General features: G+C 44.7%; 1 protein-coding gene across 1 annotated transcript in view; it reads left to right on the forward strand.

Moving 5' to 3' along the window:
* Positions 1-25044, forward strand: part of LOC120032113 (thyrotropin-releasing hormone-degrading ectoenzyme-like) — a 113026-nt gene that overhangs the window by 52899 nt on the left and 35083 nt on the right. The window contains exons 6-8 of the mRNA XM_038978055.1: positions 13724-13871; positions 18433-18530; positions 19852-19959. Of these exons, the coding sequence (XP_038833983.1) occupies positions 13724-13871; positions 18433-18530; positions 19852-19959 (354 nt within the window). The remainder of the gene's footprint in view (positions 1-13723; positions 13872-18432; positions 18531-19851; positions 19960-25044) is intronic.

The following is a 25044-nucleotide window of genomic DNA, read 5'->3' on the forward strand; positions in this document are numbered from 1 at the left end:
GTGTGTGTGTGTGTGTGGTGCTGTAAGTGTAGCTACCTCAGATGTGCGTGTGTGTGTGTGTGTGTGTGTGTTGTGTGCGTGTGTGTTAGTGTGTGTTGTGTGTGTGAATTAGTTCATCATTTCAGTGTGAGCTGGAGCCACTACACAGACTCCTGCGCACACACACGCACACACACACACACACACACACACACACACACACACACACACACACACACACACACACACACACACACACACACACACACACACACACACACACACACACACAACACACACATTTGAGTTAGCTACAGCTGTGCTAGAGCAATCATGCAAATCTGAATGAAATGGAATAGGGGTTCTAGGTGGTCTTCCCATAAGACCTGAGATTCAAATACTATTTGACAGCATTTCAAATGCTTTATCTGTGGTCGATTAAGCTTGCCTGGCGCAATGGAACCAATAGAATAGCTGCACCTCCAAACCCGGCCCACATGGCACCCCAGGCAGGCTAGAGTAAATCCTCAACGTGTTTAAAAGATGTCAAATAGTATTTGAACCCAGGTGTGGTTCTCAGAGGCTGTTACCTTCAGGGAGTGCTGTCTATTAGAGGTGTTTCATGGTGTGCGGGGTGTGAGGCCCCAGCTCTGTCTGTCTGCCTGCTGGGAGCTCTTATACACTCATGGCTTTAGGAGAGCAACTGCATCATTAAAGTCTATTGAAGTGTAGACGTTCGTTCTTCATCCTGGCTGTAATTAAGCTATCAGGCCCGAGGAGGTGTGGTATATGGCCAATATACCACGGCTAAGGGCATGTTCTTAAGCACGACGCAACGCGGAGTGCCTGGACACAGCCCTTAACCACAAACCCCCGAGGTGCCTTATTGCTATTATAAACTGGTTACCAATGTAATTAGAGCAGTACAAATAATTGCTTTGTCGTACACGTGGTATACGGTCTGATATACCATGGCTATCAGCCAATCAGCATTCAGTTTATAATTCATAATAAGATATAGACGCTTTATTTTAGCGTGCTTGCACAAGAAACATGACATTAAGACAAAGCCTCTCTGCAACCTAAGACTGAAGACTGATAAGAGTTAAACGTTCACGAGCTGGTCTCTCCCTTACTGTCGTGCAGATGGTATCGTCCAGTAAGGGATCTATTGACCCACACATACCAGCTACGAGCTGGTCTCTCCCTTACTGTCGTGCAGATGGTATCGTCCAGTAAGGGATCTATTGACCCCACACATTCCAGCTACGAGCTGGTCTCTCCCTTACTGTCGTGCAGATGGTATCGTCCAGTAAGGGATCTATTGACCCCACACATACCAGCTACGAGCTGGTCTCTCCCTTACTGTCGTGCAGATGGTATCGTCCAGTAAGGGATCTATTGACCCCACACATTCCAGCTACGAGCTGGTCTCTCCCTTACTGTCGGGCAGATGGTATCGTCCAGTAAGGGATCTATTGACCCCACACATTGCAGCTACGAGCTGGTCTCTCCCTTACTGTCGTGCAGATGGTATCGTCCAGTAAGGGATCTATTGACCCCACACATACCAGCTACGAGCTGGTCTCTCCCTTACTGTCGTGCAGATGGTATCGTCCAGTAAGGGATCTATTGACCCCACACATACCAGCTACGAGCTGGTCTCTCCCTTACTGTCAGGCAGATGGTATCGTCCAGTAAGGGATCTATTGACCCCACACATACCAGCTACGAGCTGGTCTCTCCCTTACTGTCAGGCAGATGGTATCGTCCAGTAAGGGATCTATTGACCCCACACATTGCAGCTACGAGCTGGTCTCTCCCTTACTGTTGGGCAGATGGTATCGTCCAGTAAGGGATCTATTGACCCACACATACCAGCTACGAGCTGGTCTCTCCCTTACTGTCGTGCAGATGGTATCGTCCAGTAAGGGATCTATTGACCCCACACATTCCAGCTACGAGCTGGTCTCTCCCTTACTGTCGTGCAGATGGTATCGTCCAGTAAGGGATCTATTGACCCCACACATACCAGCTACGAGCTGGTCTCTCCCTTACTGTCGTGCAGATGGTATCGTCTCTCTCTCTGTGTTATAATGTGACAGAGACAGTAGAAGGTGTTTAGATCCTAGCAGCTGTGTTATAATGTTTCAGAGACAGAGACAGTAGAAGGTGTTTAGATCCTAGCAGCTGTGTTATAATGTGACAGAGACAGTAGAAGGTGTTTAGATCCTAGCAGCTGTGTTATAATGTTTCAGAGACAGAGACAGTAGAAGGTGTTTAGATCCTAGCAGCTGTGTTATAATGTGACAGAGACAGAGACAGTAGAAGGTGTTTAGATCCTAGCAGCTGTGTTATAATGTTTCAGAGACAGTAGAAGGTGTTTAGATCCTAGCAGCTGTGTTATAATGTTTCAGAGACAGAGACAGTAGAAGGTGTTTAGATCCTAGCAGCTGTGTTATAATGTGACAGAGACAGTAGAAGGTGTTTAGATCCTAGCAGCTGTGTTATAATGTTTCAGAGACAGTAGAAGGTGTTTATATCCTAGCAGCTGTGTTATAATGTTTCAGAGACGGAGACAGTAGAAGGTGTTTAGATCCTAGCAGCTGTGTTATAATGTTTCAGAGACAGAGACAGTAGAAGGTGTTTAGATCCTAGCAGCTGTGTTATAATGTGACAGAGACAGTAGAAGGTGTTTAGATCCTAGCAGCTGTGTTATAATGTTTCAGAGACAGTAGAAGGTGTTTAGATCCTAGCAGCTGTGTTATAATGTTTCAGAGACAGAGACAGTAGAAGGAGTTTAGATCCTAGCAGCTGTGTTATAATGTTTCAGAGACAGAGACAGTAGAAGGTGTTTAGATCCTAGCAGCTGTGCTATAATGTGACAGATACCGAGACAGTAGAAGGTGTTTAGATCCTAGCAGCTGTGTTATAATGTGACAGAGACAGTAGAAGGTGTTTAGATCCTAGCAGCTGTGTTATAATGTGACAGAGACAGTAGAAGGTGTTTAGGTCCTAGCAGCTGTGTTATAATGTGACAGAGACAGAGACAGTAGAAGGTGTTTAGATCCTAGCAGCTGTGTTATAATGTGACAGAGACAGTAGAAGGTGTTTAGATCCTAGCAGCTGTGTTATAATGTGACAGAGACAGTAGAAGGTTTTTAGGTCCTAGCAGCTGTGTTATAATGTGACAGAGACAGAGACAGTAGAAGGTGTTTAGATCCTAGCAGCTGTGTTATAATGTGACAGAGACAGAGACAGTAGAAGGTGTTTAGATCCTAGCAGCTGTGTTATAATGTGACAGAGACAGTAGAAGGTGTTTAGATCCTAGCAGCTGTGTTATAACGTGACAGAGACAGTAGAAGGTGTTTAGATCCTAGCAGCTGTGTTATAATGTTTCAGAGACAGTAGAAGGTGTTTAGATCCTAGCAGCTGTGTTATAACGTGACAGAGACAGTAGAATGTGTTTAGATCCTAGCAGCTGTGTTATAATGTGACAGAGACAGAGACAGTAGAAGGTGTTTAGATCCTAGCAGCTGTGTTATAATGTGACAGAGACAGAGACAGTAGAAGGTGTTTAGGTCCTAGCAGCTGTGTTATAATGTGACAGAGACAGTAGAAGGTGTTTAGATCCTAGCAGCTGTGTTATAATGTGACAGAGACAGTAGAAGGTGTTTAGATCCTAGCAGCTGTGTTATAATGTGACAGAGACAGAGACAGTAGAAGGTGTTTAGATCCTAGCAGCTGTGTTATAACGTGACAGAGACAGTAGAAGGTGTTTAGATCCTAGCAGCTGTGTTATAACGTGACAGAGACAGTAGAAGGTGTTTAGATCCTAGCAGCTGTGTTATAATGTTTCAGAGACAGAGACAGTAGAAGGTGTTTAGATCCTAGCAGCTGTGTTATAATGTGACAGAGACAGAGACAGTAGAAGGTGTTTAGATCCTAGCAGCTGTGTTATAATGTGACAGAGACAGTAGAAGGTGTTTAGATCCTAGCAGCTGTGTTATAACGTGACAGAGACAGTAGAAGGTGTTTAGATCCTAGCAGCTGTGTTATAATGTTTCAGAGACAGAGACAGTAGAAGGTGTTTAGATCCTAGCAGCTGTGTTATAATGTTTCAGAGACAGAGACAGTAGAAGGTGTTTAGATCCTAGCAGCTGTGTTATAATGTGACAGAGACAGAGACAGTAGAAGGTGTTTAGATCCTAGCAGCTGTGTTATAATGTGACAGAGACAGAGACAGTAGAAGGTGTTTAGATCCTAGCAGCTGTGTTATAACGTGACAGAGACAGTAGAAGGTGTTTAGATCCTAGCAGCTGTGTTATAATGTGACAGAGACAGTAGAAGGTGTTTAGATCCTAGCAGCTGTGTTATAATGTTTCAGAGACAGTAGAAGGTGTTTAGATCCTAGCAGCTGTGTTATAATGTTTCAGAGACAGTAGAAGGTGTTTAGATCCTAGCAGCTGTGTTATAATGTTTCAGAGACAGTAGAAGGTGTTTAGATCCTAGCAGCTGTGTTATAATGTGACAGAGACAGTAGAAGGTGTTTAGGTCCTAGCAGCTGTGTTATAATGTGACAGAGACAGTAGAAGGTGTTTAGATCCTAGCAGCTGTGTTATAATGTTTCAGAGACAGAGACAGTAGAAGGTGTTTAGATCCTAGCAGCTGTGTTATAATGTTTCAGAGACAGTAGAAGGTGTTTAGATCCTAGCAGCTGTGTTATAATGTTTCAGAGACAGTAGAAGGTGTTTAGATCCTAGCAGCTGTGTTATAATGTTTCAGAGACAGAGACAGTAGAAGGTGTTTAGATCCTAGCAGCTGTGTTATAATGTGACAGAGACAGTAGAAGGTGTTTAGATCCTAGCAGCTGTGTTATAATGTGACAGAGACAGTAGAAGGTGTTTAGATCCTAGCAGCTGTGTTATAATGTTTCAGAGACAGTAGAAGGTGTTTAGATCCTAGCAGCTGTGTTATAATGTGACAGAGACAGTAGAAGGTGTTTAGATCCTAGCAGCTGTGTTATAATGTGACAGAGACAGTAGAAGGTGTTTAGATCCTAGCAGCTGTGTTATAATGTGACAGAGACAGTAGAAGGTGTTTAGATCCTAGCAGCTGTGTTATAATGTTTCAGAGACAGTAGAAGGTGTTTAGATCCTAGCAGCTGTGTTATAATGTGACAGAGACAGTAGAAGGTGTTTAGATCCTAGCAGCTGTGTTATAATGTTTCAGAGACAGAGACAGTAGAAGGTGTTTAGATCCTAGCAGCTGTGTTATAATGTGACAGAGACAGTAGAAGGTGTTTAGATCCTAGCAGCTGTGTTATAATGTGACAGAGACAGAGACAGTAGAAGGTGTTTAGATCCTAGCAGCTGTGTTATAACGTGACAGAGACAGTAGAAGGTGTTGAGATCCTAGCAGCTGTGTTATAATGTTTCAGAGACAGTAGAAGGTGTTTAGATCCTAGCAGCTGTGTTATAATGTGACAGAGACAGTAGAAGGTGTTTAGATCCTAGCAGCTGTGTTATAATGTGACAGAGACAGTAGAAGGTGTTTAGATCCTAGCAGCTGTGTTATAATGTTTCAGAGACAGAGACAGTAGAAGGTGTTTAGATCCTAGCAGCTGTGTTATAATGTGACAGAGACAGAGACAGTAGAAGGTGTTTAGATCCTAGCAGCTGTGTTATAATGTTTCAGAGACAGTAGAAGGTGTTTAGATCCTAGCAGCTGTGTTATAATGTTTCAGAGACAGAGACAGTAGAAGGTGTTTAGATCCTAGCAGCTGTGTTATAATGTGACAGAGACAGTAGAAGGTGTTTAGATCCTAGCAGCTGTGTTATAATGTTTCAGAGACAGTAGAAGGTGTTTATATCCTAGCAGCTGTGTTATAATGTTTCAGAGACGGAGACAGTAGAAGGTGTTTAGATCCTAGCAGCTGTGTTATAATGTTTCAGAGACAGAGACAGTAGAAGGTGTTTAGATCCTAGCAGCTGTGTTATAATGTGACAGAGACAGTAGAAGGTGTTTAGATCCTAGCAGCTGTGTTATAATGTTTCAGAGACAGTAGAAGGTGTTTAGATCCTAGCAGCTGTGTTATAATGTTTCAGAGACAGAGACAGTAGAAGGAGTTTAGATCCTAGCAGCTGTGTTATAATGTGACAGAGACAGTAGAAGGTGTTTAGATACTAGCAGCTGTGTTATAATGTGACAGATACCGAGACAGTAGAAGGTGTTTAGATCCTAGCAGCTGTGTTATAATGTGACAGAGACAGTAGAAGGTGTTTAGATCCTAGCAGCTGTGTTATAATGTGACAGAGACAGTAGAAGGTGTTTAGGTCCTAGCAGCTGTGTTATAATGTGACAGAGACAGAGACAGTAGAAGGTGTTTAGATCCTAGCAGCTGTGTTATAATGTGACAGAGACAGTAGAAGGTGTTTAGATCCTAGCAGCTGTGTTATAATGTGACAGAGACAGTAGAAGGTTTTTAGGTCCTAGCAGCTGTGTTATAATGTGACAGAGACAGAGACAGTAGAAGGTGTTTAGATCCTAGCAGCTGTGTTATAATGTGACAGAGACAGAGACAGTAGAAGGTGTTTAGATCCTAGCAGCTGTGTTATAATGTGACAGAGACAGTAGAAGGTGTTTAGATCCTAGCAGCTGTGTTATAACGTGACAGAGACAGTAGAAGGTGTTTAGATCCTAGCAGCTGTGTTATAATGTTTCAGAGACAGTAGAAGGTGTTTAGATCCTAGCAGCTGTGTTATAACGTGACAGAGACAGTAGAATGTGTTTAGATCCTAGCAGCTGTGTTATAATGTGACAGAGACAGAGACAGTAGAAGGTGTTTAGATCCTAGCAGCTGTGTTATAATGTGACAGAGACAGAGACAGTAGAAGGTGTTTAGGTCCTAGCAGCTGTGTTATAATGTGACAGAGACAGTAGAAGGTGTTTAGATCCTAGCAGCTGTGTTATAATGTGACAGAGACAGTAGAAGGTGTTTAGATCCTAGCAGCTGTGTTATAATGTGACAGAGACAGAGACAGTAGAAGGTGTTTAGATCCTAGCAGCTGTGTTATAACGTGACAGAGACAGTAGAAGGTGTTTAGATCCTAGCAGCTGTGTTATAACGTGACAGAGACAGTAGAAGGTGTTTAGATCCTAGCAGCTGTGTTATAATGTTTCAGAGACAGAGACAGTAGAAGGTGTTTAGATCCTAGCAGCTGTGTTATAATGTGACAGAGACAGAGACAGTAGAAGGTGTTTAGATCCTAGCAGCTGTGTTATAATGTGACAGAGACAGTAGAAGGTGTTTAGATCCTAGCAGCTGTGTTATAACGTGACAGAGACAGTAGAAGGTGTTTAGATCCTAGCAGCTGTGTTATAATGTTTCAGAGACAGAGACAGTAGAAGGTGTTTAGATCCTAGCAGCTGTGTTATAATGTTTCAGAGACAGAGACAGTAGAAGGTGTTTAGATCCTAGCAGCTGTGTTATAATGTGACAGAGACAGAGACAGTAGAAGGTGTTTAGATCCTAGCAGCTGTGTTATAATGTGACAGAGACAGAGACAGTAGAAGGTGTTTAGATCCTAGCAGCTGTGTTATAACGTGACAGAGACAGTAGAAGGTGTTTAGATCCTAGCAGCTGTGTTATAATGTGACAGAGACAGTAGAAGGTGTTTAGATCCTAGCAGCTGTGTTATAATGTTTCAGAGACAGTAGAAGGTGTTTAGATCCTAGCAGCTGTGTTATAATGTTTCAGAGACAGTAGAAGGTGTTTAGATCCTAGCAGCTGTGTTATAATGTTTCAGAGACAGTAGAAGGTGTTTAGATCCTAGCAGCTGTGTTATAATGTGACAGAGACAGTAGAAGGTGTTTAGGTCCTAGCAGCTGTGTTATAATGTGACAGAGACAGTAGAAGGTGTTTAGATCCTAGCAGCTGTGTTATAATGTTTCAGAGACAGAGACAGTAGAAGGTGTTTAGATCCTAGCAGCTGTGTTATAATGTTTCAGAGACAGTAGAAGGTGTTTAGATCCTAGCAGCTGTGTTATAATGTTTCAGAGACAGTAGAAGGTGTTTAGATCCTAGCAGCTGTGTTATAATGTTTCAGAGACAGAGACAGTAGAAGGTGTTTAGATCCTAGCAGCTGTGTTATAATGTGACAGAGACAGTAGAAGGTGTTTAGATCCTAGCAGCTGTGTTATAATGTGACAGAGACAGTAGAAGGTGTTTAGATCCTAGCAGCTGTGTTATAATGTTTCAGAGACAGTAGAAGGTGTTTAGATCCTAGCAGCTGTGTTATAATGTGACAGAGACAGTAGAAGGTGTTTAGATCCTAGCAGCTGTGTTATAATGTGACAGAGACAGTAGAAGGTGTTTAGATCCTAGCAGCTGTGTTATAATGTTTCAGAGACAGAGACAGTAGAAGGTGTTTAGATCCTAGCAGCTGTGTTATAATGTGACAGAGACAGTAGAAGGTGTTTAGATCCTAGCAGCTGTGTTATAATGTGACAGAGACAGAGACAGTAGAAGGTGTTTAGATCCTAGCAGCTGTGTTATAACGTGACAGAGACAGTAGAAGGTGTTGAGATCCTAGCAGCTGTGTTATAATGTTTCAGAGACAGTAGAAGGTGTTTAGATCCTAGCAGCTGTGTTATAATGTGACAGAGACAGTAGAAGGTGTTTAGATCCTAGCAGCTGTGTTATAATGTGACAGAGACAGAGACAGTAGAAGGTGTTTAGATCCTAGCAGCTGTGTTATAATGTGACAGAGACAGTAGAAGGTGTTTAGATCCTAGCAGCTGTGTTATAATGTGACAGAGACAGAGACAGTAGAAGGTGTTTAGATCCTAGCAGCTGTGTTATAATGTTTCAGAGACAGTAGAAGGTGTTTTGATCCTATCAGCTGTGTTATAATGTGACAGAGACAGTAGAAGGTGTTTAGATCCTAGCAGCTGTGTTATAATGTGACAGAGACAGTAGAAGGTGTTTAGATCCTAGCAGCTGTGTTATAATGTGACAGAGACAGAGACAGTAGAAGGTGTTTAGATCCTAGCAGCTGTGTTATAATGTGACAGAGACAGAGACAGTAGAAGGTGTTTAGATCCTAGCAGCTGTGTTATAATGTTTCAGAGACAGTAGAAGGTGTTTTGATCCTATCAGCTGTGTTATAATGTGACAGAGACAGTAGAAGGTGTTTAGATCCTAGCAGCTGTGTTATAATGTTTCAGAGACAGTAGAAGGTGTTTAGATCCTAGCAGCTGTGTTATAATGTTTCAGAGACAGTAGAAGGTGTTTAGATCCTAGCAGCTGTGTTATAATGTGACAGAGACAGTAGAAGGTGTTTAGATCCTAGCAGCTGTGTTATAATGTGACAGAGACAGAGACAGTAGAAGGTGTTTAGATCCTAGCAGCTGTGTTATAATGTGACAGAGACAGTAGAAGGTGTTTAGATCCTAGCAGCTGTGTTATAATGTGACAGAGACAGAGACAGTAGAAGGTGTTTAGATCCTAGCAGCTGTGTTATAATGTGACAGAGACAGAGACAGTAGAAGGTGTTTAGATCCTAGCAGCTGTGTTATAATGTGACAGAGACAGTAGAAGGTGTTTAGATCCTAGCAGCTGTGTTATAACGTTTCAGAGACAGTAGAAGGTGTTTAGATCCTAGCAGCTGTGTTATAATGTTTCAGAGACAGTAGAAGGTGTTTAGATCCTAGCAGCTGTGTTATAATGTTTCAGAGACAGTAGAAGGTGTTTAGATCCTAGCAGCTGTGTTATAATGTGACAGAGACAGAGACAGTAGGTGTTTAGATCCTAGCAGCTGTGTTATAATGTGACAGAGACAGTAGAAGGTGTTTAGATCCTAGCAGCTGTGTTATAATGTTTCAGAGACAGAGACAGTAGAAGGTGTTTAGATCCTAGCAGCTGTGTTATAATGTGACAGAGACAGTAGAAGGTGTTTAGATCCTAGCAGCTGTGTTATAATGTTACAGAGACATTAGAAGGTGTTTAGATCCTAGCAGCTGTGTTATAATGTTACAGAGACAGTAGAAGGTGTTTAGATCCTAGCAGCTGTGTTATAATGTGACAGAGACAGAGACAGTAGAAGGTGTTTAGATCCTAGCAGCTGTGTTATAATGTGACAGAGACAGAGACAGTAGAAGGTGTTTAGATCCTAGCAGCTGTGTTATAATGTTTCAGAGACAGTAGAAGGTGTTTAGATCCTAGCAGCTGTGTTATAATGTGACAGAGACAGAGACAGTAGAAGGTGTTTAGATCCTAGCAGCTGTGTTATAATGTGACAGAGACAGAGACAGTAGAAGGTGTTTAGATCCAGCCCTGTTGCTGAACGGTTACAGTTCCTCTGCCTTCGTTTCAACGGCCTGTGATGCATAGAGAATTCCGATGCGGTTCCTAGCAAAACGTACATCTGGCTCTGTTTTATGGACTCCTCAGCATTTGACACTAGCTGAGACAGAAAGCAGGTGTTGTACGAGGAATACAATCCGCTCGAACAACATCATGCATGACTAAAAACACACTTGAAACACATTCGCCTTGTTCACTAAGATAATGTGATGCTCTATATTAATGCAGCAGGCAGTGCTGTGGGAGTCAAGCTGTGAGAACACAGGAAGCATCCCAAATGATACCCTAATCTCTATGTAGTGCACTACTTTTTTTTTTTTACCAGGACCCAGGTCAAAAGAAGTGCACTATGTTGGTAATAAGAGTGCCATTTGGGATGCTAAGTAGCTGAGAATGGGATGTAGTTCTGTTTGTTGTCTTGACTCCTCCTCGGTGGTTTGGTATTAACTTAAATGATGTCTAGAATTAAGAAGGATAAACCTGCACACGTTATACAGGGCCGGCTCTAGCCTTTTGGGGGGGCCCCAAGCGGGATTTGGTTGGAGGGGCCCCCCAAAGCACACACCTTCTCAGTGGTTTGGTGTTAACTTACATATAGAATTAAAGTGGCAATATGTAACTTTTTGGGCGAGCCGACCAAATTCACACAGAAATGTGAATTACAGATCTGTCATTTTCATTGCAAGCTAGTCTAACGCTTCTTTCCCATGCTGAAAGACCTTTTCATTGGTCCAGTAGTAGTCTAACGCTTCTTTCCCATGCTGAAAGACCTTTTCATTGGTCCAGTAGTAGTCTAACTCTTCTTTCCCATGCTGAAAGACCTTTTCATTGGTCCAGTAGTAGTCTAACTCTTCTTTCCCATGCTGAAAGACCTTTTCATTGGTCCAGTAGTAGTCTAACGCTTCTTTCCCATGCTGAAATACCTTTTCATTGGTCCAGTAGTAGTCTAACTCTTCTTTCCCATGCTGAAAGACCTTTTCATTGGTCCAGTAGTAGTCTCACGCTTCTTTCCCATGCTGAACGACCTTTTCATTGGTCCAGTAGTAGTCTAACGCTTCAAACACACCGACAGCGTCGTGACGCTAAATAGTACCCAGCTTCATCTGGATATGTACGCAACAACAGGTTCAACATTCACCTTCTGCTACCATTTCTGTCACGCCGTCTACAGCAGACAGTTTGACGGAGATGTTTGCAGACGTTCGATAAACCCAGAGAATGCACCACACCGAACGCACAGCAGCTCTCTGCAACGCAATGCTGCAAGGTTAACACAGCGTTTCATTGGAAATTAATGTAATTCTGGTGTACCAAAATGCAATGACGCTGTCGGTGTGTTCGAAGCGTAAGACGCGGTAGATCTGTTCTATTATTTCTATAGATCTGTTATATGTGTTCTATTATTTCTATAGATCTGTTCGATATGTTCTATTATTTATATAGATCTGTTATATGTGTTCTATTATTTCTATAGATCTGTTCTATGTATTCTATTATTTCTATAGATCTGTTCTATGTATTCTATTATTTCTATAGATCTGTTCTATGTATTCTATTATTTATATAGATCTGTTCTATGTGTTCTATTATTTATATAGATCTGTTCTATGTGTTCTATTATTTCTATAGATCTGTTCTATGTGTTCTATTATTTCTATAGATCTGTTCTATGTGTTCTATTATTTCTATAGATCTGTTCTATGTGTTCTATTATTTCTATAGATCTGTTCTATGTTCTATTATTTCTATAGATCCGTTCTATGTGTTCTAATATTTATATAGATCTGTTCTATGTGTTCTAATATTTATATAGATCTGTTCTATATGTTCTATTATTTATATAGATCTGTTCTATGTGTTCTATTATTTATATAGACCCGTTCTATGTGTTCTATTATTTATATAGATCTGTTCTATGTGTTCTATTATTTATATAGATCTGTTATATGTGTTCTATTATTTATATAGATCTGTTCTATGTGTTCTATTATTTATATACATCCGTTCTATGTGTTCTATTATTTATATAGATCCGTTCTATGTGTTCTATTATTTATATAGATCTGTTCTATGTGTTCTATTATTTATATAGATCTGTTCTATGTGTTCTATTATTTATATAGATCTGTTCTATATGTTCTATTATTTCTATATATCTGTTCTATGTGTTCTATTATTTATATAGATCTGTTCTATGTGTTCTATTATTTATATAGATCTGTTCGATATGTTCTATTATTTATATAGATCTGTTCTATGTGTTCTATTATTTATATAGATCTGTTCTATGTGTTCTATTATTTATATAGATCTGTTCTATATGTTCTATTATTTATATAGATCTGTTCTATGTGTTCTATTATTTCTATAGATCTGTTCTATGTGTTCTATTATTTATATAGATCTGTTCTATGTGTTCTATTATTTATATAGATCTGTTCTGTTCACATCACGGCATAACATTTTAGTGGTCCCCCTTTTGATGGTTGAGAGAAACATTTAAGTTTGAAAGTTTCTGCAATTCTACTCATTTTGCCATGGGGCGGATTAAACGTTCTGTAGTTTTAAAGCTAATTCCAGCAATTCTACGTATTTTGTAATGAATTATGCCATGTTAATAGGATATCTTAGTGAGAATGACTAACAAAATCAATGGGGGCCTCCTGGAGTGCCCGGGTTGGTTTACGGCCATGATTACTACAAGTTAGGTAGCTGGCTAGACTAACTACCGATCTAAACATTGTTAGCTGACATGTTAATTGATTGACTGTCATAACAAGACAGATACTGCTGATGCAACACATTTAAATATAGCATCTGGTGTATTTTATTATCTTTGTTGTTTACAGTATGTCTGGATCCGTCCCTGACGGTATAAAGTATTTCTCTCATGCTTTGGACCCACAGCACGTCTGTCTGTCAGTGAGACGTGCGGGTGGACGGGTGCATGAATAAAGTACAACACCATGTGTCAGCCAGTCTTTTGGGCCCTGCACCCTGTGGAGAAATGGAGAATGTCCATATCAGCATTTCACAGACACACTCTTCAAATCAGCTCGATGAGGATGCCCTTCTCTGACGATGTACACCTCTCTCTCTCTCCCCTCCCTTCCCCTCCACTCCACAGAACCTTCCCTGCAGTGTTAGAGGATGTTACCTATCTCTTTCTCCGCAGGGTGGACTACCTGCCCCATAACTCTCTAGTCTTACATATTTTATATGGTATATGCACCTCTTCCATTTATCTATCCGCAGGGTGGGCTTCCCTGATGTTGTGCCGTGCATAAGAACAGCCCTTAGCCATGGTATATTGGCCATATACCACACCCCCCCGGGCCTTATTGCTTAGTTAACATACTCTCTCCCCTCTCCTGCCAGGGCTGGCTACCTGCCCCAGAACGTGCCCCTTCAGATCATCTGCTACCTACCCCAGGAGAGAGAGTTCCTCCCCTGGCACGCTGCCAGCCGCTCCCTCTACCAGCTGGACAAGCTGCTGGACCGCACAGAGGACTACAGCCTCTTCAGTGTAGGTTATGACCTCTGACCTCTAACCCTGATCCTAATCAAGCTGCTGAACCGCATAGAGGACTACAGCCTCTTCAGTGTAGGTTATAACCTCTGACCCTAATCCTAACCCTAACCATAACCCTCCAACTACAGCCGCTTCAGTGTAGTTTATAACCTCTGACCCTAATCCTAACCCTGACCAGTACCCTCCAACTACAGCCTCTTCAGTGTAGTTTATAACCTCTGACCCTAATCCTAACCCTGACCATAACCCTCCAACTACAGCCTCGTCAGTGTAGTTTATAACCTCTGACCCTAATCCTAACCCTGACCATAACCCTCCAACTACAGCCTCTTCAGTGTAGTTTATAACCTCTGACGCTAATCCTAACCCTGACCATAACCCTCCAACTACAGCCTCGTCAGTGTAGTTTATAACCTCTGACCCTAATCCTAACCCTGACCATAACCCTCCAACTACAGCCTCTTCAGTGTAGTTTATAACCTCTGACCCTAATCCTAACCCTAACCATAACCCTCCAACTACAGCCTCTTCAGTGTAGTTTATAACCTCTGACGCTAATCCTAACCCTGACCATAACCCTCCAACTACAGGCTCGTCAGTGTAGTTTATAACCTCTGACCCTAATCCTAACCCTAACCATAACCCTCCAACTACAGCCTCTTCAGTGTAGTTTATAACCTCTGACCCTAATCCTAACCCTGACCATAACCCTCCAACTACAGCCTCTTCAGTGTAGTTTATAACCTCTGACCCTAATCCTAACCCTGACCAGTACCCTCCAACTACAGCCTCTTCAGTGTAGTTTATAACCTCTGACCCTAATCCTAACCCTAACCGTAACCCTCCAACTACAGCCTCTTCAGTGTAGTTTATAACCTCTGACCCTAATCCTAACCCTGACCAGTACCCTCCAACTACAGCCTCTTCAGTGTAGTTTATAACCTCTGACCCTAATCCTAACCCTGACCAGTACCCTCCAACTACAGCCTCTTCAGTGTAGTTTATAACCTCTGACCCTAATCCTAACCCTAACCGTAACCCTCCAACTACAGCCTCTTCAGTATAGTTTATAACCTCTGACCCTAATCCTAACCCTGACCATAACCCTCCAACTCCCGCCTGTTTGGTACAGCTGGTGCCCTCTCAGACCCTCTCTAAAGACCCCCAGCACCTTTCTGTGGATCAGGGTTCAGGGTTCAGGGTTCAAGGTATTGAGGAGCTTCTGCCCAGCACTATAAACCCTATGTACTAATACACCCACTGAGCCCCAGCACTATAAACCCTATGTACTAATACACCCACTGAGCCCCAGCACTATAAACCCTATGTACTAATACACCCACTGAGCCCCAGCACTATACACCCTATGTACTAATACACCCACTGAGCCCCAGCACTATACACCCTATGTACTAATACACCCACTGAGCCCCAGCACTATACACCCTATGTACTAATACACCCACTGAGCCCCAGCACTATACACCCTATGTACTAATACACCCACTGAGCACCAGCACTATACACCCTATGTACTAATACACCCACTGAGCCCCAGCACTATAAACCCTATGTACTAATACACCCACTGAGCCCCAGCACTATACACCCTATGTACTAATACACCCACTGAGCCCCAGCACTATACACCCTATGTACTAATACACCCACTGAGCCCCAGCACTATACACCCTATGTACTAATACACCCACTGAGCCCCAGCACTATAAACCCTATGTACTAATACACCCTATGTACTAATACACCCACTGAGCCCCAGCACTATACACCCTATGTACTAATACACCCACTGAGCCCCAGCACTATACACCCTATGTACTAATACACCCACTGAGCCCCAGCACTATACACCCTATGTACTAATACACCCACTGAGCACCAGCACTATACACCCTATGTACTAATACACCCACTGAGCCCCAGCACTATAAACCCTATGTACTAATACACCCACTGAGCCCCAGCACTATACACCCTATGTACTAATACACCCACTGAGCTCCAGCACTATACACCCTATGTACTAATACACCCACTGAGCCCCAGCACTATACACCCTATGTACTAATACACCCACTGAGCCCCAGCACTATACACCCTATGTACTAATACACCCACTGAGCCCCAGCACTATACACCCTATGTACTAATACACCCACTGAGCCCCAGCACAGGTCTGGAGGTCTTGATGTATGGGTTTTAAATGACTTTTAAATGGTCTGTTGCTCCTGTTGAAGTGAAACCCTAATGAGTTGTCTTATCTATCAAAGAATGTGAAGTCCAGTCCATTTGTCAGTCTGACAACTCACACAGTTCCACTAGGCTTTATCATCAGTGGGTCCTCTGTTCCACTAGTGGGTCCTCTGTACCACTTTCCAGGGTGTCAGTGAGGGAGGGAGAGTGTCAGGAAGGGAGGGAGAGTGTCAGGAAGGGAGGGAGAGTATCAGGGAGGGAGGGAGAGTGTCAGGGAGGGAGGGAGAGTGTCAGGGAGGGAGGGAGAGTGTCAGGGAGGGAGGGAGAGTGTCAGGGAGGGAGGGAGAGTGTCAGGGAGGGAGGTAGAGTATCAGGGAGGGAGGGAGAGTGTCAGGAAGGGAGAGAGAGTATCAGGGAGGGAGGGAGAGTGTCAGAAAGGGAGGGAGAGTGTCAGGAATGGAGGGAGAGTGTCAGGAAGGGAGGGAGTCAGGGAGGGAGAGTGTCAGGGAGGGGGGGAGAGTGTCAGGGAGGGAGGGAGAGTGTCAGAAAGGGGGGGAGGGTGTCAGGGAGGGAGGGTGGGAGGGAAGGAGGGAGAGTGTCAGGGAGGGAGGGAGAGTGTCAGGAAGAGAGGGAGGGAGGGAGAGTGTCAGGGAGGGAGGGAGATTGTCAGGGAGAGTGTCAGAGAGGGAGAGTGTCAGGGAGGGAGGGAGTGTGTCAGGGAGGGAGGGAGAGTGTTAGAGAGAGTGTCAGGGAGGGAGAGTGTCAGGAAGGGAGGGAGAGTGTCAGAGAGAGTGTCAGGGAGGGAGAGTGTCAGGGAGGGAGGGAGAGTGTCAGGGAGGGAGTGAGAGTGTCAGGGAGGGAGGGAGAGTGTCAGGGAGGGAGGGAGAGTGTCATGAAGGGAGAGCGAGTGTCAGGAAGGGAGAGCGAGTGTCAGGAAGGGAGGGAGTCAGGGAGGGAGAGTGTCAGGAAGGTGAGGGAGTGTGTCAGGGAGGGAGGTAGAGTGTCAGAGAGTGTCAGGGAGGGAGAGTGTCAGGGAGGGAGAGTGTCAGGGAGAGTGTCAGGGGGGGAGAGTGTCAGGAAGGGAGAGTGTCAGAGCTGTTGGTCACCCACTCCTCTGGGACCGGTGTTAATTTGTTTACAGTGTCTGTCCAAGCAGATGTTGAAGAGAATAATGGAGGACAGAAACAGCTGCAGGAGATTATTTATGTCCTGGCGTTGTGGCCTTCTCTTGGCAGATCACCAAGGCCTCTGCTGGGTGCAGAGAGAGAGAGAGAGAGCCCACACAAGTCTGAGGAGGAGTTTTCAGTGTTCACCACTCAGCCGTGTGGCGTTAACCCTCCGTGTTGGCAGTGAAAGGTTTTATACAGAGATTCACTCTACGTCCCAAATGGCACCCTATTCCCTATATAGTGCACTACTTTCGACCAGAGCCCTAGTGGGTGGTAGTGCACTATAAAGGGCACAGCCCCAGAGAGGTGATTTACATGGAGAACAACAGGAACATGAAGGCTGTCACCTCCCACTAGGATGAGGAAGGAAGATAGTCCTCTTCAATTAGTAGGACAGCCGAGAGTGTGTGTGTGTGTGTGTGTGTGTGTGTGTGTGTGTGTGTGTGTGTGTGTGTGTGTGTGTGTGTGTGTGTGTGTGTGTGTGTGTGTGTGTGTGTGTGTGTGTGTGTGTGTGTGTGTGTGTGTGTGTGTGTGTGTGTGTGTGTGTGGCGTCTAGGCTGGGCCCTAATGTTAATCATGATTTGGTTTCAGTGAGGGACCGTGAAGGAGAGGCGCTACGCTAAATTAGCCTTGGCATCACCTGCTGTGTGGTTTGGAGAGCCAACACAATCATAACATGTGTCCCAAAATGGCATCCCTATTCCCTTTATAGTGTCCTTCTGTTGGCCAGGGTCCAAAAGGCTCTGGTGGAAAGTAGTGCACTTTCTAGGGAATGGGGTGTAATCTGGGACACATTCAGAACCCTACACAGCTCCTAGCCATCTGGGACACATCCATAATCCTATCCTAGCCATCTGACGGTCGTTCTACCCTCTTCCTGTTACGTTCTAAGGTAGATTCAGTCCATTCTGACCTCGAGGCAGTTGTCCTTGACAACAAGAGTCAGCCTTTTTATGTTGAAATATCAAAACCTCTGAGAATTACACTGCTTCGGCCACCAGGACCGGACCACTTCTTACTGTTTTTTTTCTGTGATTTTCAATTCCTCCGCCGCTTAAAATAGTTCTAAATATTTGTGTGTGGTTTGCCAACTACTGACCTGTTTATTTTCAGGTCTGACTAACAACATCTATCTACTGTTGGCTGGTTGCTTTCTACTTCCTCCCCAACAGGACTACGTGCTGAAGCAAGTGGCCTCAAAGTACCACAAGATGGGCTGGCCCTTGGCTCTCACAGAAGGCTCCGTCATACAGGCCTCCTACCAGACTGAGTAGGTGATGCATACAGTCACCTGGCACACAACAAGTGGCTGGGTTGGGATGTTGTCTTGACCCACAAGCAGATCATTTAACTGTAGTCTCTCCTTCTGTATCTCCTTCTCTTCTCTCTCTCTCTCTCCTTCTGTCCATCCTTCTCTCTCTCTCTCTCTCCTTCTGTATCTCCTTCCCTTCTCTCTCTCTCCCTTCTTCTGTCCCTCCTTCTCTCTCTCTATCTGCTTCTGTCTCTCCTTCCCTTCTCTCTCTCTCCCTTCTTCTGTCCATCCTTCCCTTCTCTCTCTCTATCTGCTTCTGTCTCTCCTTCCCTTCTCTCTCTCTCCCTTCTTCTGTCCCTCCTTCTCTCTCTCTCTCTCTCCTTCTGTATCTCCTTCCCTTCTCTCTCTCTCTCTCCTTCTGTATCTCCTTCCCTTCTCTCTCTCTCCCTTCTTCTGTCCCTCCTTCTCTTCTCTCTCTCTCCCTTCTTCTGTCCATCCTTCCCTTCTCTCTCTCTCTCTCCTTCTGTCTCTCCTTCTCTTCTCTCTCTCTCCCTTCTTCTGTCCATCCTTCCCTTCTCTCTCTCTCTCTCCTTCTGTCTCTCCTTCCCTTCTCTCTCTCTCCCTTCTTCTGTCCCTCCTTCTCTCTCTCTCTCCCTCCTTCTGTATCTCCTTCCCTTCTCTCTCTCTCTCTCCTTCTGTATCTCCTTCCCTTCTCTCTCTCTCTCCCTTCTTCTGTCCCACCTTCTCTCTCTCTCTCCTTCTGTATCTCCTTCCCTTCTCTCTCTCTCCCTTCTTCTGTCCCTCCTTCTCTCTCTCTCTCTCTCCTTCTGTATCTCCTTCCCTTCTCTCTCTCTCTCTCCTTCTGTATCTCCTTCTCTCTCTCTCTCTCCTTCTGTCCATCCTTCTCTCTCTCTCCCTCCTTCTGTCCCACCTTCTCTCTCTCTCTCTTCTTCTGTCCATCCTTCTCTCTCTCTCTCCCTCCTTCTGTATCTCCTTCCCTTCTCTCTCTCTCTCCTTCTGTCCCACCTTCTCTCTCTCTCTCCTTCTGTCCCACCTTCTCTCTCTCTCTCCTTCTGTCTCTCCTTCCCTTCTCTCTCTCTCCCTTCTTCTGTCCATCCTTCCCTTCTCTCTCTCTATCTGCTTCTGTCTCTCCTTCCCTATTATTTTTCCCTCCCTCTCTCTCCCTCTCCCTCTCTCCCTCTCTCATTCCCTCCCTACCTCCCACTTTTGTTTCTGTACCTCTCACCACCTGACCCTCTTCCACCTCTCTCCCTCTCTTCTCTCTCCCCCTCTCTCTCTCCTCACCCTCCCTCCCTCCCTCCCTCTGTCTCATGGACAGAGAGCTGCAGAGAGAGGTGATCATGCTGGCATGTAGTTTCGGGAACAAGCACTGTCACCGCCAAGCCGTGTCACTCATCTCTGATTGGATCTCCAGCAACAAGAACAGGTACAGTAGACAGCATCCTAAATGGCACCCCAGTGGTTCTGGCTTATCACCCCCCCCCCCCCCCCCCCTGAAATGGGCAAAAAGCTTAAATTCTTGTTAATCTAACGCTGTCCAATTTACAGTAGCTATTACAGTGAAAGAATACCATGCTATTGTTTGAGGAGAGTGCACAGTTATGACACAATCAGCTCTCCTCTCTCCTCTTCACATATCACCAATCAGCTCTCCTCTCTCCTCTTCACATATCACCAAGCAGCTCTCCTCTCTCCTCTTCACATATCACCAAGCAGCTCTCCTCTCTCCTCTTCACATATCACCAATCAGCTCTCCTCTCTCCTCTTCACATATCACCAATCAGCTCTCCTCTCTCCTCTTCACATATCACCAATCAGCTCTCCTCTCTCCTCTTCACATATCACCAAGCAGCTCTCCTCTTCACATATCACCAAGCAGCTCTCCTCTCTCCTCTTCACATATCACCAAGCAGCTCTCCTCTCTCCTCTTCACATATCACCAAGCAGCTCTCCTCTCTCCTCTTCACATATCACCAATCAGCTCTCCTCTCTCCTCTTCACATATCACCAATCAGCTCTCCTCTCTCCTCTTCACATATCACCAATCAGCTCTCCTCTCTCCACTTCACATATCACCAATCAGCTCTCCTCTCTCCTCTTCACATATCACCAATCAGCTCTCCTCTCTCCACTTCACATATCACCAATCAGCTCTCCTCTCTCCTCTTCACATATCACCAATCAGCTCTTCTCTCTCCTCTTCACATATCACCAATCAGCTCTCCTCTCTCCTCTTCACATATCACCAAGCAGCTCTCCTCTCTCCTCTTCACATATCACCAAGCAGCTCTCCTCTCTCCTCTTCACATATCACCAAGCAGCTCTCCTCTTCACATATCACCAAGCAGCTCTCCTCTCTCCTCTTCACATATCACCAAGCAGCTCTCCTCTTCACATATCACCAAGCAGCTCTCCTCTTCACATATCACCAAGCAGCTCTCCTCTTCACATATCACCAAGCAGCTCTCCTCTTCACATATCACCAAGCAGCTCTCCTCTTCACATATCACCAAGCAGCTCTCCTCTTCACATATCACCAAGCAGCTCTCCTCTTCACATATCACCAAGCAGCTCTCCTCTTCACATATCACCAATCAGCTCTCCTCTCTCTTCATCTGAAGGAAGCTTATAATCACACTCCGTTTTATAGCTCCTTTTTAACAGAGCAGAATGTCCCATTGTTGAATCCCAGTGGGCCTGACATAGATGTGAGTTCTGATCAATACGGCACATTGGACAACCCTGCCAGTATCGATGTTTCAAACGTCAAGTGTCCATGGAAACAGAATCTGTCCCTTGTCTAATCCCTCCACCTGTTGCTCTCGGCAACACAAACAACAGAATCCACAACAATGGCCCCCCACCTCTACACAGAGTCCACAACAATGGCCCCCACCTCTACACGGACGTGTTGATAACACCACTCTCCTCATCTCCGCTATGATACGAAGATCCCTCATTCTTCCCTACAAGACCACTCTCCTTTCAGCAAGACTCCAGGGTCTGATTGGCTCTCTGCGTATTCCTTCAGGAACACTGTCTAATGATCCAGGGTCTGATTGGTTCTCTGCGAATTCCTTCAGGAACACTGTCTAATGATCCAGGGTCTGATTGGCTCTCTGCGTATTCCTTCAGGAACACTGTCTAATGATCCAGGGTCTGATTGGTTCTCTGCGAATTCCTTCAGGAACACTGTCTAATGATCCAGGGTCTGATTGGCTCTCTGCGTCTTCCTTCAGGAACACTGTCTAATGATCCAGGGTCTGATTGGTTCTCTGTGTCTTCCTTCAGGAACACTGTCTAATGATCCAGGGTCTGATTGGTTCTCTGTGTCTTCCTTCAGGAACACTGTCTAATGATCCAGGGTCTGATTGGTTCTCTGCGTCTTCCTTCAGGAACACTGTCTAATGATCCAGGGTCTGATTGGTTCTCTGCGTATTCCTTCAGGAACACTGTCTAATGATCCAGGGTCTGATTGGTTCTCTGCGTCTTCCTTCAGGAACACTGTCTAATGATCCAGGGTCTGATTGGTTCTCTGCGTCTTCCTTCAGGAACACTGTCTAATGATCCAGTGTCTGATTGGTTCACTACGTATTCCTTCAGGAACACTGTCTAGTTATCCAGGCTCTGATTGGTTCTCTGCGTATTCCTTCCGGAACACTGTCTAATGATCCAGGGTCTGATTAGTTCTCTGCGTATTCCTTCAGCAACACTGTCTAATGATCCAGGGTCTGATTGGCTCTCTGCGTATTCCTTCAGGAACACTGTCTAATGATCCAGGGTCTGATTGGTTCTCTGCGTATTCCTTCAGGAACACTGTCTAATGATCCAGGGTCTGATTGGCTCTCTGCGTATTCCTTCAGGAACACTGTCTAATGATCCAGTGTCTGATTGGTTCTCTGCGTATTCCTTCAGGAACACTGTCTAATGATCCAGGGTCTGATTGGCTCTCTGCGTATTCCTTCAGGAACACTGTCTAATGATCCAGGGTCTGATTGGTTCTCTGCGTCTTCCTTCAGGAACACTGTCTAATGATCCAGGGTCTGATTGGTTCTCTGCGTCTTCCTTCAGGAACACTGTCTAATGATCCAGGGTCTGATTGGCTCTCTGCGTCTTCTTTCAGGAACACTGTCTAATGATCCAGTGTCTGATTGGTTCTTTACGTATTCCTTCAGGAACACGGTCTAGTTATCCAGGGTCTGATTGGCTCTCTGCGTATTCCTTCAGGAACACTGTCTAATGATCCAGGGTCTGATTGGTTCTCTGCGTATTCCTTCACGAACACTGTCTAATGATTCAGGGTCTGATTGTCTCTCTGCGTATTCCTTCAGGAACACTGTCTAATGATCCAGGGTCTGATTGGTTCTCTGCGTATTCCTTCAGGAACACTGTCTAATGATCCAGGGTCTGATTGGCTCTCTGTGTATTCCTTTAGGAACACTGTCTAATGATCCAGGGTCTGATTGGCTCTCTGTGTATTCCTTCAGGAACACTGTCTAATGATCCAGGGTCTGATTGGCTCTCTGCGTATTCCTTCAGGAACACTGTCTAATGATCCAGGGTCTGATTGGTTCTCTGTGTCTTCCTTCAGGAACACTGTCTAATGATCCAGGGTCTGATTGGTTCTCTGCGTCTTCCTTCAGGAACACTGTCTAATGATCCAGGGTCTGATTGGCTCTCTGCGTATTCCTTCAGGAACACTGTCTAATGATCCAGGGTCTGATTGGCTCTCTGCGTATTCCTTCAGGAACACGGTCTAATGATCAAGGGTCTGATTGGCTCTCTGCGTATTCCTTCAGGAACACTGTCTAATGATCCAGGGTCTGATTGGCTCTCTGCGTATTCCTTCAGGAACACTGTCTAATGATCTAGGGTCTGATTGGTTCTCTGCGTATTCCTTCAGGAACACTGTCTAATGATCCAGGGTCTGATTGGTTCTCTGCGTATTCCTTCAGGAACACTGTCTAATGATCCAGGGTCTGATTGGCTCTCTGCGTATTCCTTCAGGAACACTGTCTAATGATCCAGGGTCTGATTGGTTCTCTGCGTCTTCCTTCAGGAACACTGTCTAATGATCCAGGGTCTGATTGGTTCTCTGCGTATTCCTTCAGGAACACTGTCTAATGATCCAGGGTCTGATTGGTTCTCTGCGTATTCCTTCAGGAACACTGTCTAATGATCCAGGGTCTGATTGGCTCTCTGCGTATTCCTTCAGGAACACTGTCTAATGATCCAGGGTCTGATTGGCTCTCTGCGTATTCCTTCAGGAACACTGTCTAATGATCCAGGGTCTGATTGGTTCTCTGCGTATTCCTTCAGGAACACTGTCTAATGATCCAGGGTCTGATTGGTTCTCTGCGTATTCCTTCAGGAACACTGTCTAATGATCCAGGGTCTGATTGGTTCTCTGCGTCTTCCTTCAGGAACACTGTCTAATGATCCAGGGTCTGATTGTCTCTCTACGTATTCCTTCAGGAACACTGTCTAATGATCCAGGGTCTGATTGGTTCTCTGCGTATTCCTTCAGGAACACTGTCTAATGATCCAGGGTCTGATTGGTTCTCTGCGTCTTCCTTCAGGAACACTGTCTAATGATCCAGGGTCTGATTGGCTCTCTGCGTATTCCTTCAGGAACACTGTCTAATGATCCAGGGTCTGATTGGCTCTCTGCGTATTCCTTCAGGAACACTGTCTAATGATCCAGGGTCTGATTGGTTCTCTGCGTATTCCTTCAGGAACACTGTCTAATGATCCAGGGTCTGATTGGTTCTCTGCGTCTTCCTTCAGGAACACTGTCTAATGATCCAGGGTCTGATTGGTTCTCTGCGTCTTCCTTCAGGAACACTGTCTAATGATCCAGGGTCTGATTGGTTCTCTGTGTCTTCCTTCAGGAACACTGTCTAATGATCCAGGGTCTGATTGGTTCTCTGTGTCTTCCTCCAGGAACACTGTCTAATGATCCAGGGTCTGATTGGCTCTCTGTGTATTCCTTTAGGAACACTGTCTAATGATCCAGGGTCTGATTGGCTCTCTGTGTATTCCTTTAGGAACACTGTCTAATGATCCAGGGTCTGATTGGCTCTCTGCGTATTCCTTCAGGAACACTGTCTAATGATCCAGGGTCTGATTGGTTCTCTGCGTATTCCTTCAGAATAATACATAATAAACTAAGATAGGACATAATGAAGACACAGTATCTGAGTCTGTACATTGATTTCAGCAGTACTGCGCTACACACTGTATATGCACACTGTACGCATGTGAGTGAGTTGAAAACACAATATATTCTGTTCTTTGGTGAGATGTGTGAGATGGACCATGGGCGGCAGGTAGCCTAGTGCTTAAGAGCGTTGGGCCAGTAACCGAAATGTCGCTGGTTTGAATCCCTGAGCTGACTAGGTTGAACATCTTCCGATGTGCCCTTGAGCAAGGAACTTCATCCTAATTTCTCCTGTCAGTCGCTCTGGATAAGAGGGTCTTCTAAATGACCAACAATACAAACCAGTATGGA

The sequence above is a fragment of the Salvelinus namaycush genome, chromosome 38, assembly GCF_016432855.1.
Source record: "Salvelinus namaycush isolate Seneca chromosome 38, SaNama_1.0, whole genome shotgun sequence".
NCBI lineage: Eukaryota > Metazoa > Chordata > Actinopteri > Salmoniformes > Salmonidae > Salvelinus > Salvelinus namaycush.